General features: G+C 52.0%; 8 protein-coding genes across 8 annotated transcripts; 3 read left to right on the top strand and 5 right to left on the bottom strand.

Annotated features, from left to right (window-relative positions):
- Nucleotides 1–69: 69 nt before the first annotated feature.
- Nucleotides 70–1,871, bottom strand: J4E79_004906 (uncharacterized protein; the record flags this gene model as incomplete). The annotated part of the gene is made up of 6 exons (XM_049353787.1): nucleotides 70–464; nucleotides 516–747; nucleotides 800–1,106; nucleotides 1,161–1,521; nucleotides 1,572–1,653; nucleotides 1,710–1,871. The coding sequence occupies 6 exons, from the start codon at nucleotides 1,869–1,871 to the stop codon at nucleotides 70–72; spliced, it is 1,539 nt and encodes a 512-aa protein (XP_049211407.1).
- A 533-nt stretch (nucleotides 1,872–2,404) lies between these two features.
- Nucleotides 2,405–3,133, top strand: J4E79_004905 (uncharacterized protein; the record flags this gene model as incomplete). The annotated part of the gene is made up of 1 exon (XM_049353786.1): nucleotides 2,405–3,133. One exon carries the CDS (start codon nucleotides 2,405–2,407, stop codon nucleotides 3,131–3,133), a length of 729 nt encoding a protein of 242 aa, XP_049211406.1.
- A 373-nt stretch (nucleotides 3,134–3,506) lies between these two features.
- On the top strand, nucleotides 3,507–6,147 carry J4E79_004904 (uncharacterized protein; the record flags this gene model as incomplete). The annotated part of the gene is made up of 6 exons (XM_049353785.1): nucleotides 3,507–3,580; nucleotides 3,646–4,031; nucleotides 4,099–4,184; nucleotides 4,235–4,872; nucleotides 4,936–5,106; nucleotides 5,175–6,147. 6 exons carry the CDS (start codon nucleotides 3,507–3,509, stop codon nucleotides 6,145–6,147), a joined length of 2,328 nt encoding a protein of 775 aa, XP_049211405.1.
- A 150-nt stretch (nucleotides 6,148–6,297) lies between these two features.
- On the bottom strand, nucleotides 6,298–7,917 carry J4E79_004903 (uncharacterized protein; the record flags this gene model as incomplete). Its single annotated transcript, XM_049353784.1, has 3 exons — nucleotides 6,298–6,575; nucleotides 6,646–7,219; nucleotides 7,297–7,917. 3 exons carry the CDS (start codon nucleotides 7,915–7,917, stop codon nucleotides 6,298–6,300), a joined length of 1,473 nt encoding a protein of 490 aa, XP_049211404.1.
- Nucleotides 7,918–11,725: 3,808 nt separating this feature from the next.
- J4E79_004902 (uncharacterized protein) lies at nucleotides 11,726–13,208 on the bottom strand (the record flags this gene model as incomplete). The annotated part of the gene is made up of 3 exons (XM_049353783.1): nucleotides 11,726–11,746; nucleotides 11,790–12,832; nucleotides 13,043–13,208. The coding sequence occupies 3 exons, from the start codon at nucleotides 13,206–13,208 to the stop codon at nucleotides 11,726–11,728; spliced, it is 1,230 nt and encodes a 409-aa protein (XP_049211403.1).
- A 334-nt stretch (nucleotides 13,209–13,542) lies between these two features.
- Nucleotides 13,543–14,433, bottom strand: J4E79_004901 (uncharacterized protein; the record flags this gene model as incomplete). Its single annotated transcript, XM_049353782.1, has 1 exon — nucleotides 13,543–14,433. The coding sequence occupies one exon, from the start codon at nucleotides 14,431–14,433 to the stop codon at nucleotides 13,543–13,545; it is 891 nt and encodes a 296-aa protein (XP_049211402.1).
- A 499-nt stretch (nucleotides 14,434–14,932) lies between these two features.
- Nucleotides 14,933–15,522, top strand: J4E79_004900 (uncharacterized protein; the record flags this gene model as incomplete). The annotated part of the gene is made up of 3 exons (XM_049353781.1): nucleotides 14,933–14,970; nucleotides 15,022–15,202; nucleotides 15,256–15,522. 3 exons carry the CDS (start codon nucleotides 14,933–14,935, stop codon nucleotides 15,520–15,522), a joined length of 486 nt encoding a protein of 161 aa, XP_049211401.1.
- Nucleotides 15,523–16,043: 521 nt separating this feature from the next.
- Nucleotides 16,044–16,701, bottom strand: J4E79_004899 (uncharacterized protein; the record flags this gene model as incomplete). The annotated part of the gene is made up of 2 exons (XM_049353780.1): nucleotides 16,044–16,571; nucleotides 16,621–16,701. 2 exons carry the CDS (start codon nucleotides 16,699–16,701, stop codon nucleotides 16,044–16,046), a joined length of 609 nt encoding a protein of 202 aa, XP_049211400.1.
- Nucleotides 16,702–16,897: the final 196 nt, after the last annotated feature.

Genomic DNA, 16,897 nt, shown 5'->3' with positions numbered 1-16,897 from the left:
AGTATATACTAGCACATAGTGTAGGTTGTACAATACGCGGATTCCCATTCTAAACTACACACATTCACATCATAGCTGAGCCATGACCTGTTGGTGGCCATCATCCCATGAAGGCGGAACCCCAAGCACAGCCATGACCCTCGCAGTATTGCAAAATGGCTTCTGCGCACTCTCCCCACATCTCTGCTTGTAATCTTCAGCGAGCGCACTGAGGTTCGTATCCTGGAGTCTCTCAATGCGTTCAGCGGTGGTGCGGAACGGTTGAGGCAATGGAGGAAATGAAGCGGCGATGAGGGGCTGACTGTACTCGACACCAAGCGACTCCAGAACGAGAGGCGTGATGTGAGCAGCTGAACCCAACACACGAGGCATACCGTGTCCCGCGAATCCGGCGGCAATGAAATGGCCCGGCCGCTGTGGCACCGTACCAACAAACGGAAATGCGTCTGCAGATTCGGTTTGCACTATTTAGTCAGCCGAATGTACTTCAAGTTCACTGGTATGACATATCTTACTTCCAGTCCAGCAGCCGCCTTCGTTGACTTCCTTGCTGAGTCCCGCGGGAACTGCATCCGGCGGGCCTGCGACGTCTGAGGCACCCCAAGATTCGTAGAATGCAGCTGCTCCGTCAATCTGCTTATGCTCTTCATCGTTGGGAAAGCAATCTCCTGGCTTGTGGACAAGAAGCTGCCTTGCTCCTCCAATGATGATAGTGTTGTAGGGTGGAGGGAGCTGGAGATGATAGTTCTGTCTCCGTCAGCGGCTCATCGATTGTGAAGAGAGCATCTGTAAGCCTTACGTTGACCATTGAGTCCCAATGCTGGGCACCAGTATGCTTTATGAATCCTGGAGGCGCTTTAATCGCGGCAATAGCCCCTCTGTCGGGCAGTATAAGGTTGCTGAACTCAGGAAGAAGATGCGAAGCCCATCTGTTTGTCGTGTGGACGACAGTTTTGGCACGAATGGTTCCGCGCTCAGTCTTGACTGTGATCCAGCCCTCGGCGTCTCGCGGTGAAACATCCGTGACTGGAGTATGAGCTTGCAGATTGAGATTGCCTTTCTGTAGAACGATGCGCAAAAGCGCGTGCACCAGTTTGTATGGCCATCTGAGACGGTGTTAGTCGGTCTGTGTGGGAATAGTACAATCGAGAAACACCCACATTTGCCCTGCAGGATGCACCACTGCAGCCAGAGCACCCTTCATCTGCGTAAACTCCTCCGCCGCGTGTGCGTCTTCGATCACTCTGCATACTTTGACGATCTCGTGATCGTTGCCATGATCCCTCCGCATGGCGTCAAGTGCGCCCTTGAGCCTCGTCCAGGCCTCATCGGTCATGGCAGCATCGAATGTTTCTCCGAACTTGAGACAGACCTCTTCCGCGATGTTTTCTTCCTCAGTTAGATTCTTAAATGCCGGCAAATGAGCCATCTCATGTTCGATGAGCTCCATGGCACCCTGGGGGCCAAATCGTTTCGACCATTTCGCATAGCGGGAATAAGCATGCGGCCTCAATTGTCCTCCTGTTCGTTGTTAGATATTTCTCCAAGGGGCAAGATGCAAATGCCATCACCATTGCGTCCGGTGGCACCTCCGCAGATGTCACGAGCTTCTAGGAGAGTCACATGAGGCTGCCTGGAAGCATTTTCTGTGTACTAAATCACTCGTCAGACTTAATGAGCGGACAACTCATTGTGGTGCGGTCACGAACTTTGTTGATCCAGTACGCGGTCGACGCGCCGGCATAACCACCGCCGATTATTGCCACATCCGTCTCCTCTGGCAACGCCTCGCTGGAGCGGAAGTTGCGCAACGGCGACGTCGCAGCTTCGATCCAATAGGATTTGGTGGGGTTGGCAGTTGGTAGAACCATGTTGAGGAATTGAGAATGACTGACTACTTTCTACAGCTGGACAGAGAGCATGTTTCGCACGGCAGTCCACATAGTACACGCTTTCATACCCGTAGTCCATCACCGCTATTTCGCAAATCGACCGGGTACCGTAATTAGCCCGGCCATCGAGCTTACAACTTCGATCTAGAAAGTTCGAGCTCGAGAGACAATGACACCGGTCCGGAAGCTGCTGAAACGTTGCTCATCGTTATCTTACCTAGGTACCTGTGTGTCAGTGGCAGCCCTGGAGAACCGGGTAAGCGAACCGGTCGCGATCCGGTCGCGATCGATAACTACCTGGTCCGAGCGCTGCGGCAGTCACCTCGACCGGGCCGGCCTTCTACTAGCCACAGGTACTGTTACTCAGTGTAGCAAAAGATGAGAATAATGGGCATGACGCAGGGGCCTGTTCTCCACAGGTCTTTTACTCCTCACGCCAAGTCGACATATTTTGCATCAACCGCTGTCGAGCTCCTTGATTTTGGTCATCACACACCACACCGACAGTCAAAATGACACAGCCTCTCAAGCACGTCGTGTTCGACGTCGTCGGCACCTGCGTATCGTTCGACGCCTACTACGAACGCATAGACTCAGTCTTGGGTGCAAAACTCCGCGAGCACCACATAACCGCGCAACACTTCGGGTACACCTGGCAGACAGCTGCTGAGCTGGAATTCACATTCTTGTCCATCTCCGAAAGCTACAAGCCTTACAAGGATATTCTCCGAGGACTCTTCTACCGTACCCTTTGCCTTTGTGGCGTCTCCGATCCTCGGGCTGTAGCCACCGAAGAGGACCGGGAACAGTGCATCGAAGGCTATTCCGCTTTACAGTTGCGACCTGGCTGTCGGGAGACGTTCCAGTTGCTGCGCGACAACGGCTTTACCGTCTGGTGCTTCACCACCGGGGATGTACAACGAGTCAGAGGCTATTTCGAGCGCGCCGGTGTAGACATGCCGCTGGAGAATTTCGTCAGTTGCGACAACTTAGGCGTGGCTAAACCCGCTCTCCGCGCCTATGAGTCTGTGTGGAATCGATTTGGAGGAAACGATGTGAAATGGTTCGCTGCCGCGCACATGTGGGATGTCGCAGCGGCCACCAAAGTCGGTTTTCGCGGAGCATGGAGCTCGGTGTACGAGAAGGAAGCTTGTCTCGACGTTTTTAGTGATGTGAAATTAGAGGTGGTGGCTGGAGGTCTCATGGAGATGGCGCAGCAGATTGTAGAGAAGTCTCAATGACATTAGTACTACTACTGCGTCTATTTCAGTCCGTAATGACATTAGTAAAGAACGTTCATTTCCGCATGCTCTTTCCCCGCTTCCAGTATTTTGCCCGAGGTTCGCCATTATCTTTTGTGAGGATGCGGGTATCGCCGTCTGTGATAAGCCGGGCTTACTACTAACCGATAACGGACAAGCTTTGTGCGGAGCGTTCCTGCAGGAGGCTGGACGGCTTCAACGTCGCTGCATTGCGCGTCATTCAGCTGTCTTATCGCTCGCGCTTCGGTAGGTGGGCGTCGTTGACAGCTGTGAACTCACGACGTATGCTCAAAACCTTCCGCCAACTCAGTCCCTTCAGCTCATACCTAGTCTTGTTTGTTCACTTCGAGCTATGGACGTCGAGCCTCCAAGACCCACCAAGAAGCGTCATCTAGCGGCAGAAGAGCGACAACGAGCAGTTCGCGCGTAAGACCCACCACTGTCTCGCCGAAGACTGCGAGGTGAAGTCTTGGCTGACAAGCATCGCATAGGTGTGATGAGTGTCGCCGTCTCAAAGAGAAATGTGAGGATGGCACACCATGTAGACGCTGTCGACATCTGCGCCGACCGTGTAGATACAATGTTGCACCGGCTGCAGTGGACAAGCGAGGACCGGGCCTTTCCGCCTCGCCCAATGAGCTGATGGACCGCATGCGATGCATGGAATTCATAATCAAACACCATTTCCCCAATCTCGCCCTGGATATCGTGTCTTTACAACGCACGTGCGATTCTCTGTCTTCGCCCACTCCACCACGCGACCAGAACGCGATCGTACCCGAGTCTATCGAGCTGTCGGCGAATACCCAAGTGTCTGACAGCCCTGATATTGGAGACGAGGATTGTACCATTGACCGCGTAGATGGCACGACAGTCCGTATGTGCTTCGTAAACCCCCTCGTGATTGCTCAGGCACACTGACGAGAGCTTTTGTCGCTGTGCAGATTACTCAGGCGAGTTCTCTCATTGGAACTTTTCCATGCACATCAAACGCAATATAGACGATCTTATGGCCAAAGCCAATGTACAGGTACGTACTGCTAGCCTAGTCTATTCCTGTTTACTCACCATCTCTATCAGAATTCAGAGAATGTAACGCGGGTACCAGATTTCATTCGCGTCGGCGAGGCAGATCCAGCCTCGACTTCCATTTCGGACGTACTTGCTGTTGTGCCACCCCGTCCGGTTGCCACATTCTTGACTAAGGTCTTCTTCAATCATGCCACAAGCGTCTACTACTATGTAGACCGACGCTGGTTTGACGACATCCTAAACAACATATACACCAACCCAGTCTCACTACGTTCCAAAGATGTTACTGCAATATGTGTAGTACTGATGGTGCTGGCAGTCGGAACCCAATACGTCCATTTAGAATCGCCCGATCGCCACAAGGCTCACAACACGGGTGTTGCAACGGACTCCGAAGTTCAGAGTAGTTGGGAGCTCGAGATTGGATCCGGCTTTTACCGTCAAGTAGCAAAGCTTCTCTCGGAAGTCATCCACGCTGGCTCGCTGCTCAGCGTCCAGGCACTTTTGCTTCTCGGCCTATATTCCCTACCCATTGATGCATCTGGGCTGAGTTACATCTATTTAAACTTGGCTATCAAGGTAGCCATACAAAACGGAATGCACCGAAAGGTCTCGCGCAACGTCCTCGATACGAGAACCAAAGAAATCAGGCGTCGCATTTGGTGGACAGCGTACTGCATGGAAAGGTTTGTTGGTTCTTGACTCTCCGATACCACCTTGTCCTCCTACTCACAGGTCTGACCTACTAGAAAAATTGGTATATACCACGGCCGCCCGATATCCATAGTACGATCCGATATCGATGCAGATCTACCTCAGAGATCTGAAGCACACCTCATTGATGACGACCATTTCGATGCTCAAGGTCTCCTGGAGTCGATCGAGCTCACAAGGCAAGCTGAAGCCTTCCACCACGAAATGTAAGACTAGACCAAGACTTTGTTAATACACAGAAATAGAACCCAGTTAACTAACTATGTATTGCTAGATCGTGTCTCCGCACATGTGCGAACGCTGAAGTCGGGGTGATTTTGGACCGTATCAAGCGCATGAAGGCGGATCTGCGAGGGCCCTGGTCGCCTCCTCGCGGGGGTGTATTATCGCCACCCGCGAACCACGAAGCAGAACTACCAAAAGCTCGCGCATTGATCCACTCTCGACTGGAGTGCTGCCTCTTGCACATGTTTATCGGACGACCCTTTATCCTCGCGCACCGTCACGCGCGGACCAATGCACATTCCAAGGACGCCAATGCCGCATCCCCAGAAGTACGCCAGAGGAAAGCATCCGAGTCCCACTCACAGTGGGACTTCTTGGTCCAGGACTGCGTTGCGGCCGCGAAGGAAGTTATCAGCACATGTCAAATCATGCAGACGGGCGACATGGGCCTTGCAAAGTCGTCATATGCCGAATACAGTTCCTGCCGCGCGTCCCTGCTGGTCTTGATCGCCTATAGCATATGTTACCGGACGAACGAGTTCGCAAACACCCTACAAGTAGGTCTTCAGGCGATCAGAGAGATGGCTTCGGCGGGCGATTCCGCGCGTTCAGAAGTGTCGCTCCTAGAGACACTGGAAGCGGCGCTGCATCGACTTCACGTTTTCAATCCATTACCCAGTCAACCTGCGGTCACGGAAGCAAATGATGCAGCTGAAGAGGGCTACAACGGTCTTCTTAACTGGTATAAGAAAGCAGAAAAGTCCACAGTCCCTCGTTTTGGGCCTCCAGCATCCGGACATGCAAATGTACAGGCAGCAACGGCGCAGGGCCCAAGGATAACACCTAACAGAACCGATGCAACAGTGGATACCATGCCAAGCTATGTACCCCTTGATGGCTATCCGTTCGATTTCGATCTACTTAACTCGGATGGAAGCGAGGCGTTCTTCACCTCAGACTTTGGTGACCATGGTAACGCAGAGAGGGAGTTCTTTGAGAGCCTTTCATGGTTACCGAAGTGACGTTCTGCACAGGCTAGAATCGCCAATGTATGAGCGATGAAGCGCATCAATTCAACTCTTTTCGCCAACAGAGTGCGCGTAAAAGTCAGTGGATGATTCATCGCATTGCAAGAGTGGACAATTCAGGTCCCAACTCGTCTTATCTCATGGTCACAACCGTGCTTGAGCAGGCTGGCTTTCCGCTATCTGTTGCCACATCTTGAGAGACACATGTTCTTTCTGCTGGTACCACCTACTCCTGGTGATGCGGTACGGCACAGGGAGATCCACATTCTCTGCGTCACCCGTGATGACCATGGAAGCGATGGCTTTTGCACAGAAAAATATCTGCGGCATACCGTGCCCGCTGAATCCTGCGCACATATACTGGCCGGGTTTCCCGCAAACTGGCCCAACATAAGGGAACCCGTCGTTGGAATAGCCCATAACTAATATGGAAGAAGATGAGTCAGTTCCGAAACATTCAATCGTGGGCGCTGGTGCAGACATGACACTTACTACCGGTCCAAAGCTCTTCTGTGTGTGCACCGCTGTTCTCCCACCCGCGGAAATGCCGTTGCATGTAACCGTCAAAGTAATGCCGCGCGCCATTCATCAGTCTGCTGTCGTCGGATACATCGAACCATTCGCCCAAGTCTTTGTAGTAGTCGCGCCTTCCGCCCCCGACGATGATGCTACCGTCCGGTCGAGGAATCATGTAGTCGTACTCATAGTCAGAAAACCGCATCATATAGCTATCAGTCATCCTTGGTGCATTCTCGCCCGCCAAGCGCGCTACTATGCCTCTCACTGGGACGACTTTGTCCTTCATCTCCGGTACGAGAGCAGACGTGTAGCCATTCGTAGCGTAAACGACGGTGCTGGTCTTGACGGAGCCGCGCGGTGTATTCACGACCCAAGGATGATCTTTTGTGCACCCATCGGCTGCCGAGACGGATGTCACTGAGGTGTGTGTTTGCAAGTTGACACCCATAGATACCGCTTTCTCTAGCAAGTGCGCAACGAGTCGGTAGGGCCACAGACGAGCGGCGCTATATGTATGACAAGACTTTGCACCCCATACGCCGGAAACCTATGGGCTTGGTCAGATCTCTCCAAAGAAACATTTCAACGAATCAGATCAGATGTTTATCTCCAAACGCTACATACCTCTTCTGCTTCGCTGCCTGAAGTAAAATCTATCCCTTTCGCAGTGGAGATACCCGCTTTAGTGATTTTCGCAATGTCAGCTTGGATTTTATCGCGACCGGCTTCATAAAAGCAGACATCGGTGACCCTTGTCTCTTCGAAGTCGCAGTCACAATTTTCACGCTGAACAAGTTCTTTGATTGCATCGATCTGGCGGGCCTCGAATGTAGCCACGTGCTCGGCGACCGCTTTCCCATGCGTCTCCAGTACACTGGCCGCTCTTGACAAAGGGTCTGGTTTTAAATGACCGCCTAGATTTTCAGATTTAGTACGTGCGACATTGAAATGGAATATCAAGGGCATATGGTATGTACCGTTACGTCCGGTAGCGCCAGAGCAGGCCTCACGTGCCTCAAGGATAAGTATTGATGGTATTGGGCGGTCGCGACGCACACACTCTTCGACTATGTGATGCACGATTGATGCTCCAGCATACCCCGCGCCAACGATGACAACATCAACCTGCGTAGGAAGCTGTTCAGTGCTGCGATGGTTGTCGATGGGCCCAACTTGTTTTCTCCAATAGGAGAGGACAGCATCCGCCACCGGGAAAGGCTTGACGCTGGGACCAGGAAAAGACATGTTGGAGATGTAGTGTGTAAACCGTGTGCATGTATTGGTGGTAGTTCTACGGAATTGTCCTACGTGCAAGGAGGGCTATGTAGGTACTCACGCTTAGTCATTCACAGGGCAGGTTCGCTTCTACTGTACCCAACCCGAGAACTTGCGTACTTTAGTCAGACAGATAGGATGCGTAAGCCCAGAACGCTGGTCCTTGGCTTCGAGTGGCTGCGCAAGGCGGCGATCATTAGGCAATTGCGACCGGGCCGGTCGCCGGTCCGGTCACCGATAAGGACCCAGTTGACCTTGCCGCCCAGCAAGCAAACACCCGTTCAGAGCATCACAATCCGGTCTAGAAGCTATTATCCGTGTGATAGCATTTGCGGAGTTGGAAAAGCCCTCCGGTCTTATCTTTCACCAAAAATGCTGCATCATATGTGGGATGATCGGGTAATTCTACTGGACAATATCCATCAGCAATGGCTGCTCGCGTACTAGAGAAGGAGTGATGTGAACAGGTATAGGAAAACAGTTCATTAGCAGAATGCAACTTTGCAGTAGGGGCACAGCCTGCATCATAATGGATGTTTTGAACGATCTGATAATTGCTATCTACGGCGATGCCCTGACGACGCTTCCAAAACCCCAGCTCGTGTCACACGCGTCTGCAATCCTTCTGTTGAGAGCCATCCCGCACGACAATTCATTCGGTGGTGACATTACTCAACGGCCTCCTGGGCATCCTAGTGATCAACATGACCATACTAGGCACAGTGAGAACCAGCAAACCACAATTCACATAGATCGGGACCACAGGAGCGATGCCACTCGCAGAGCTCAGACCATAGGAAACTGCCTGGCCCGCCGTCTCAAACGCTCGAAACAAGCCTGCCACCCGTGACGAATCACCCATGTCGTTGGAGAATGTGCCGAGAATCCAGTATAGTGTCAATTGCGTCCAGTAGCCGCTCACGAAAATGATAAGGTATGGCACGTATGCCCTTGCCCATCTGCCAGTTTCTCTGTCGTTGAAGTCAGTCTCAGTCGCACTGGGGCCTGCCTCGGTAGGATAACTCACGATCCGTAATCCAGCGCCGTTTTATTGCCGAGGTAGTGGTACTCGAAAGCGACCCAGATGAAACAACCGGTTTGTGGCAGAATCCACAGCGAGAATGCAACCCATGCTTTGGGTCGCTGGGGCCACCGCTGGCTGTCTAAAAGTTTGCCAAATATGACAACCGACGGAATGGTGATTGCGGCTGTATTGGTCAGCATGTAGTCGGCGGTTCCCAAAATTCATACTTACGGAGAAGAAAAGATGATAGAGCGCGTGCGCGGACCGAGAAGTGTAGCGAGAGATAGGTACCCATCGTCCCTCCGTAAAAGAAAGAATAGAACGCGGGCAGAAAGATCAACCAGACCTTGTTGCTTTGTAGAGTACTCCACAGAGCAACAAATTCTTGCTTCCAAGTGACCCTCCCCGACATGGGAACCTTGCTGCCATCGCGGCGACGCACTCGGGGTGTGGGGGACAGTGACAGCGCCCAAAGAACTCCAGTGCATTCTGCTATTGGTTAGTAACTGTGCGTTCAGAGCAGATGCCTAGTATCAGTCACGTACCGAATCCAACAAAGACCAGATATGTCGCCCATGCAATGCCTCCAGCAGAGGCTCTGTCCGAATTCGTGGAAAAGTTTATCGCGCCACCGATCAAGCTTCCGGAGCTTCGCATAGCCGACCAGATGCCTGTCAGAGATTAGTGAAATGATCATACTTCACGTCGCACACAGGTGCTTACCAAGGTATAACCCCCTCTCTTCTGGCCTTGGGTAGCATAACATGGCTGTCGTTTCGCCGACGTAAAGAAGCCCACCCGCTAGACCGTTGATAACCTGGCCCCATCAGTATGTTTCTTTTGTATGAATGAGTTATGATCGTACATTGGCTGCTATGAGGTACCAGTCGACGCCGAATCTAGCATTTACATAGTACGCAGATCCTTGGAGGGGCATCGTGAGAGCCGCAATGAAGCACGCCCATTTGATACCGATCCTATTGATGATGGGGCCTCCGAGGATAGTACTGATGAAGCTCATGGCGTAACTCAACGAGGTTGCAAGATTCGCTAGCCATGGCGTTGACAAACCGCCTCCTCCTAGATTGGATATAGCATCACCCATGGCTGGGCCGACCAAGGAGAGCCTTAATCATGTTCAGCATCCGGATGGTAGTCTCTGGGAGGATTACTCACGCTCCGAACATCACCATCTGGAATAGCACGCTCCGGTAGAAAGTCGACCATTTCCAAGATCGCAGAAAGTCGTAATCGGTAACTTCTTCCTGCGATCCGATCGCGATGTCCTCACCACCGTCATGCTCCGTGTCCTTCACTTTGGCGTCTTTGGTGTCTTTAGTCTGCGAGTAATCCATCACAAAACCTTTACTGAATCCCGTTCATGATACGCTTCTATTTTATGTAGAACTCTTGCATGCTAGAGACTATCGGCCGGCAAGCTGATTAGGAAACGGTGCCCCTTGTTTGCTCCAGATAAGCATTGCACCGGCCCGGTCTGTAGCGCGACTGATTAGACATGGTGTTGTACGGGCGACAGAGTACGTGCTTATCAAACATGGATGAGCATGGGGTAGTAGCCGTGCCCGGCCATCGCGCTCTTCTCAAGTTGCTCCGGGCCTTTGCATCCCAATCGCCATTAGCACATGGATGCTAGACACGAGACCGAACCTTACAACGATGCTTGTGAGCTCTAAGAATGCTAACCAATGTCTTCAGGAACATAGTTGGAAGGCAGCTGCGCGCAATAGAAAGCGTTGCTGGGAGTGACGAGAAGCGCCGGTCTTGGAGTTGCGGGGTGTGGGGCTACCTCCACTCTTCTAAACACGTGCACCAATCAAGCCACGAGTATTACTGTACAACCCTTTCTTCCGATGGGCGGGAAGGGGAGGCATACAAGTTCCTAGCCGACTACCGCGAACATGCGCATATCTGGGCGACATGTCTCAGGAGTACAAACGGCCGTTGACAGTCAATTGCGGTTGTAGTGGTGGGGTGCCAAAGTGACAAAGTTGCGTTTCTAGAAAAAGTAGATTAACCTTAGCACGCCAACCTAAGAAAAAAGTGAACAGCCTAGAGCCTACGTTAACGTTAGGTCATCTACTTTGCAAGGTTTCGGCTTAATGTAGCCTATAGACCTGTTCAGTTTTTTTTCTTGTATAAGGTGTCAGAACGGACGCATACTGTGGGTCGTAAAATGCGCGGATGTGGCGTATTCCTTTCAGGATGTGGGTTGCTTGTAGGCTCGTTGCTTGAGTGATATTGCGCTCATCGTAGTCATTGGCTTGGACGCGAACATGACGATGCAAGATGTTCTCGCACCTACCAGGCTTGCAGGCATCTGAGCCTCATTTGCTCCCCAGGGTTGCTGTTCAGATGCATACGGTGGTCAGTCGGAGTCAAGTCTGCGTTGTGTCATCATTGGTGGCGAGCTCTAACTATGTCGGCATTGACTGAGATCGAGTCTATTCTATACAGATGTAACTGACGAGGTCAGGCTTCTGACGCTGATCGGGCCACAATCGGTATCGATTGTGGTCGTCTGCAAACTGACGCTAATCTTGAATGCATGCTTGGGTTTGACATAAACATGCCCGCTGTTCAGATACGGGAGCTTGGGTAAAAGTTTCACCAAGTCTTCCCAGAAAATACCCTCCTTGCCAGCTTTGTCTGTGAATAAGAATCTCGTCTCGCGAAGATAATCTTTCGCGAGGAATACTATCGGAGCTTTATCTTTATGAGCTGGACAGATAACCACTATTTCAGCCGTATACCCCGCTATCGTGACGCTGAACTGAGCAGCAAGTACCAACTGGCTTACATTCTGGTCCCAGGCCTTTGGAACCAGAAACGTCCTGTCGAGATGATCCCAAGCATGCAGCGGGGCCACCGACCGCATTCGCAAATGTTCCTGGACGGGAATATGCAGGCCATCGTGACGGAAGGACACCAGGCGGGTAATTGAGTGTTTGAGGAAGGCATCCGTGGAGAGGTAGACTGAATTCATGAGCTCCCGCGCGGAGTATGTGATGATTTTGTTCGGCAGCCTGGCCAAAGGCAACCCGCCAATGCGGCAAAACAGCCCGGGACCGCATTTTCGGAGGAAGATTCCTATACTGCTGTCGTCTTTTTTCGACTCCCCGACCAAGAGGACGTAGTGTTTCGGGATTCCGGTATAACCGCGCTCACCGTACCAGCCGTATATCTCAAAGTCGCCGCCAAGTAGGAGGCCACGGTTGGTGACGGAGAACTCGGCCAGTTGGTGTTTGTGGGCGCCTGCGCCGAATACATCCTCAAAAGCAGCCGGTGAGCTGGCGAATATCTCGACCAGGTCGTTGTTCTGATTCTCCGACATGCTGTTCCAGGCGAAGATGCTGAGGTCGTTGTCGCGCTTGATGATCTCTTCTTGCAGACGTCGGAACGCCTTTGTGCCCTCGCCGTAGATCAACGGCATGTTAACGTCAAAGATACCAAGAAGGCAGTACGCCATGTCTTCTTTCCGTTTCGTCTGCCGCTGCGACGCCCATGACATGCGAGCAGACACGGATTGCTCGGCTATAATGTCTCTCCGCGCATGCGTCAACACCGCCTCGGGTATGTTTGTGAACCTGGATATGGCGGCCGCTTGCTCGTGTTTTGTTCCGACGAACTTCCATCCTTGGGCGTAGAACTCGACGATGCCTGGGGCGAGCAGTTCTTGGAGCGTCCAGCCTCTGGTGAACCATCGGCATTGGGACAGTCCTCCTTTGAGTACTGCGCCTTCGGGGAAGTCTTCGAGATAGGCGTAGCAGACGATGGCTTGTCTGTAGTACTGGAACATGGAATTGATCGACTCTGTTAACTCGGCGCTGCTGGATTTGTCGACTGCAAGTAATGATGTTGATGTTAGCGAATGCGCAAGGCCAATGTTTGCGGCAAGCTACTTTGTAGCAATAGTAACAAAACACTCACTATCAACGATCCTGTTAGTTCAGATCTTACCAAAGGTAGGAAAAACTAACCTGCAGCATGTATCGACCCAAAAGTATCTTAGATTGTTTTTCAAGGCCTGGTCCGCACAGTGACGAATCTTACGATGTCCTTCTTTCTTTTCTCCAGTCCCATCTATCATGTCACGATAGCTAACTTCCTCGCTATCTGGGCCCCAGGTATGTGAAAGGATGGCGTACGGTGGAATGTCATCTTCGATGAATTCCACGAGGCTGAGGGTTTCATCGTCGGCAATGTGGAGGAGGCGCATTGTATGTTGAGGTACGCGTTACAATTGTGAAAGCGACACATACATGTGTGTAAAGTATGAGATTGATTGAAGATCATAGCGCGCGGACCTAGGAGACGGGATAGACGGAGGACTAGCGCTCATGAAAGAGGTTACGGCTGGGACGCCTAAGGCCGAATCCACAATCCTGTGGCGGTGCATGCTTGGCAAACAATCGTGCCTCGGAAGGTTATGAAATATGGAGATATGAACTGGGAATAGATCTGTATCCCGTTTTCCATTACTGGAAAATTTGAGTCTATGGAATACCGCTTTAAGCCTTTGCGATTCGATGCGATGACAAACCTAAAACCACTCAAAGCTCGCTCTTCCACGAATGGTCCTCCGGCAAGCCCAACTGCCTTCGTTGCGCATTCAGTATGTGCTGCAAAAAGATCGGTTTGATGCTGAGTATACCAACGAGACTCAACAGCAGCATCAATATAACGCCCAAGCCAACACCCAGAGCTACAGCATCCTGCTGCCTGCTCACCTTCCTGAACCACGCCTTCGTATCCTCCACAGCGATGTTCTCGTCATGCGATCGTCGCGCGCTCATCATACCCGGTAGACCATCAAGCGAGCGGTGGTTGAACTGCTTTTGGTAGTCGGCGAGCTCTTGCTTCTCAAGCTGCTTTCGCGCCCAGTTGTCCATGGTATCCCGCTGCTTGAAGCCGTTCTCTTCGCCGTCTTCATGATCGTGGTCCACATAGGCAATTGCGTCACCCGCTGCTTCCTCTGTGCTTGCAGTCTTTCCGCCATCGATCTGAGGCACTCCAAACCCGCAGCTGGTCTGGACTTTCTGGATCTTCAGCACAATGATAGCTCTTGCGCCCGTGACATCAACCTCATCACCGTTCTCTGACGCCATCTTAGCGCGCAATTGCCCGTAGTACGGGTCCCACTTTTCGACTACCCTTCCTTTGCAGAACAGTCGCATGATCTGTGGCGAGGGTCCGAAGGAAGAGAACATCACGGTAACGCGGCCATTCTCGTAGACGTGAGAGATGGTCTCACAACCGCTGCCGGTTGCGTCCAGATAGGCGACGGTGTTCGGGCCGAGAACAGAAAAGGTTCTTGACGGATGGCCTTTTGGCGAGATGTTGACGTGATCTCCAGCCCAAGGAGCGCTGGCCACGAAGAAGAGCGGTTGACTGGAGATGAAGTCGATGTGGTTCTCGTTGAGAGACGGGTAGAATTTGACCATGTTGAAGAGACGGACTTTAGAAGCAAGTAGCGGTCAGGATTGAAGGTGGTGGCCTGGTATGGGACGGTGTTGAAGAATGTAGCCGGCAAGGATGTCGTCCGGGAGTCTGACAATTTGCGGGAAGGGTCGAAGCGAGTAAAGCAGATGTCGCCTGAACTGTGTTCAATGGTCGTCTCAAAGTGGAAAGGGGAGATCCAGGCTGGGAAGTCACGATCTGCCGACTCGTCTACTTGGACCGTAGAGTGAGAGTAATTATGCGGTTATGCCCTATCAGACGAAAGAAATGGAATTCTGAGAATGTACACGTTCTTGTATGTTTGCAGCGCAATGCGTGATTAAGATTTGGAGCGCAAGAAAGCTGCGATGCACGGTAACACGGCCTTACCCTTTGCGTGCTAGCTCGAAAGCAGCTCGCGTGTCAGTGGGGGCGGGGCGCATCGCCAGAGGCGCAACGAGATGCGACGGAAATCTATCAAACGCTTACATCAACACTGTCAACATGGTGCTCGCACTAGCATTGAAAGCAGAGCTGAACGGGTAGGTACATCTCTCTAACTACACGTGTCTACCCTACTAACACACCTTCAGCGTCACCGACCTCCGCCCCAACGACACGGAAGACGCGCCCTTTTTCTACACATTCAAGGTCCAATGCACGTCATGTCGCGAAGTGCACCCCAACCCTGTCTCGGTCAATCGCTTCGAGATGAACGAGCAGAGCGGCAGCAAGGGTGAAGCCAACTTTGTCTGGAGGTGTAAGAACTGTAAGGTCTTTCTGCCCTGCGCCCTTCTCTGTACTTCAGCCACTGACATCACCTGCAGAGAGAACACTCAGCGAACATCACAGCCGCGCCTACCTCCTACGAACAAAGCGACCCACCGAAGAAGACCAACATCCTCATGTTCGACTGCAGAGGCCTAGAGTTCGTCGAATTCATAGCCGAGGGAGAGTTTCTTGCGACAGGCACCGAGTCCGGCACCAAGTTCTCAGGTATTGAATTACCTGACGGCGAATGGTACGACTACGACGAGAAAGCTGGCGAGGAAGTCAGCGTCACGAACGTCGAGTGGGAAATACGTCGCGCGTAGATTGCGCAGGAAAGAGAAAGAGTCATACGGCAGCTTGCACAGCTTGGAACAATGCACATCACGCGTGGTATAGTTGAGCTGGAAGGACAAGAGGAATGCGAAGAGGTGGCTATAGTCCATCATGACGGTACCGAGCGAGTCACACGCCCAAGTCAGGAGAGGTAATCTATATCTACACACAATACGAAGGCACATGTACATCAATGACGACAGCAACGCTCAACAAAGACTGCAAACGGCGGTGCAACAAGTTGCGCACGTTCAAACTGCACATCAATTTCGTGAACAGCAAAGCTATCGAACATAAGTATATTGGAAGTACTAAAGAAGCACACAGCCGTACGGATATCACAGTTTTACACCTCCGCTACCAGCCACGATGAAGTAGCGACGGTGGAATCTACCTCCAAAATCTACCTACAAAAACAGCAACAAAATCCTACGTAGGAGCTACGAAACCGTCAGCGTACAAGGTCAACAAGGATAGCCGAAGCAAACTCACCACACAAAGACCAGAACACTCAAGACCAGGTAACGACCGTAGTAGCCTTACCAAGCTTGAAGCTATTCTTCGGCTTCTCCGCCTCGCGCTTGCCCCATGTCGTCTCCGAGTCCGGGTTACCCAGCGTCTGGCGCTTCTCCTTGCCCCAGGTGATAACCGTGCTTGGCTTACCAAGCTCGATGGTATCAGCAGGGTCAGCCCCATCCCTCTTACCCCAGCTGACCTCGGAGCTAGGCTTTCCCAAATCGATGGTGTCGGGCTGCGTGACTGTGTCGCGCTTCGCTGTACTCCATGTCACTACCGTCTTGGGCTTGCTGATGGTGAAGGTGTCTTTGGGTTCACTCCAAGTGACATCGCGTTTCTTGTCTTTGGGTTCACTCCAAGTGACGGCGCGTTTCTTGTCTTTGCTCCAGATGATCTCGCTGGTTGGGGGACCGAGCTGCACGTCGTCTGGGTTGGTCGGCTCGTCGCGCTTGCTCCAGATGATCTCGCTGGAGGGCTTGCCGAGTTGGATGTCGTCTGGGTTGGTGGGGCTGAGGGTTTGTGCCTGCTCTTCGTCAGCTTTAATGTCTATAAAGATGAGGGAGTATGATTACCTTAGCTGAAGGCACAGGTGCGGCGCTGCTAACAGCAACCAACACACCAGCAGCAAGAACGGACACGAATCGGTACTGCATCTCTACTTCCGTCTGGTTCTTTCTTAACGTCGAGTATTATTGTTGGGTAAAAAACAAGAAGTCGGTAGGGCTCGCTTGCAAGGCAAGAATCTCAGGGTCTGGGGTTGATATATCAAAGTTGATACGTGAGATCTACACGGAGCCGGCATACGACTTCATTTATACGCATCATTTGAACCAAAGTTTAGACACACTT

The sequence above is a fragment of the Alternaria viburni genome (genome assembly GCF_023758015.1).
Source record: "Alternaria viburni strain BMP 2772 chromosome Unknown scaffold_9, whole genome shotgun sequence".
NCBI classification, from domain to species: domain Eukaryota; kingdom Fungi; phylum Ascomycota; class Dothideomycetes; order Pleosporales; family Pleosporaceae; genus Alternaria; species Alternaria viburni.
Note: the sequence above shows the minus strand (reverse complement) of the source record. Positions and strands in the feature narration are given on the sequence as shown.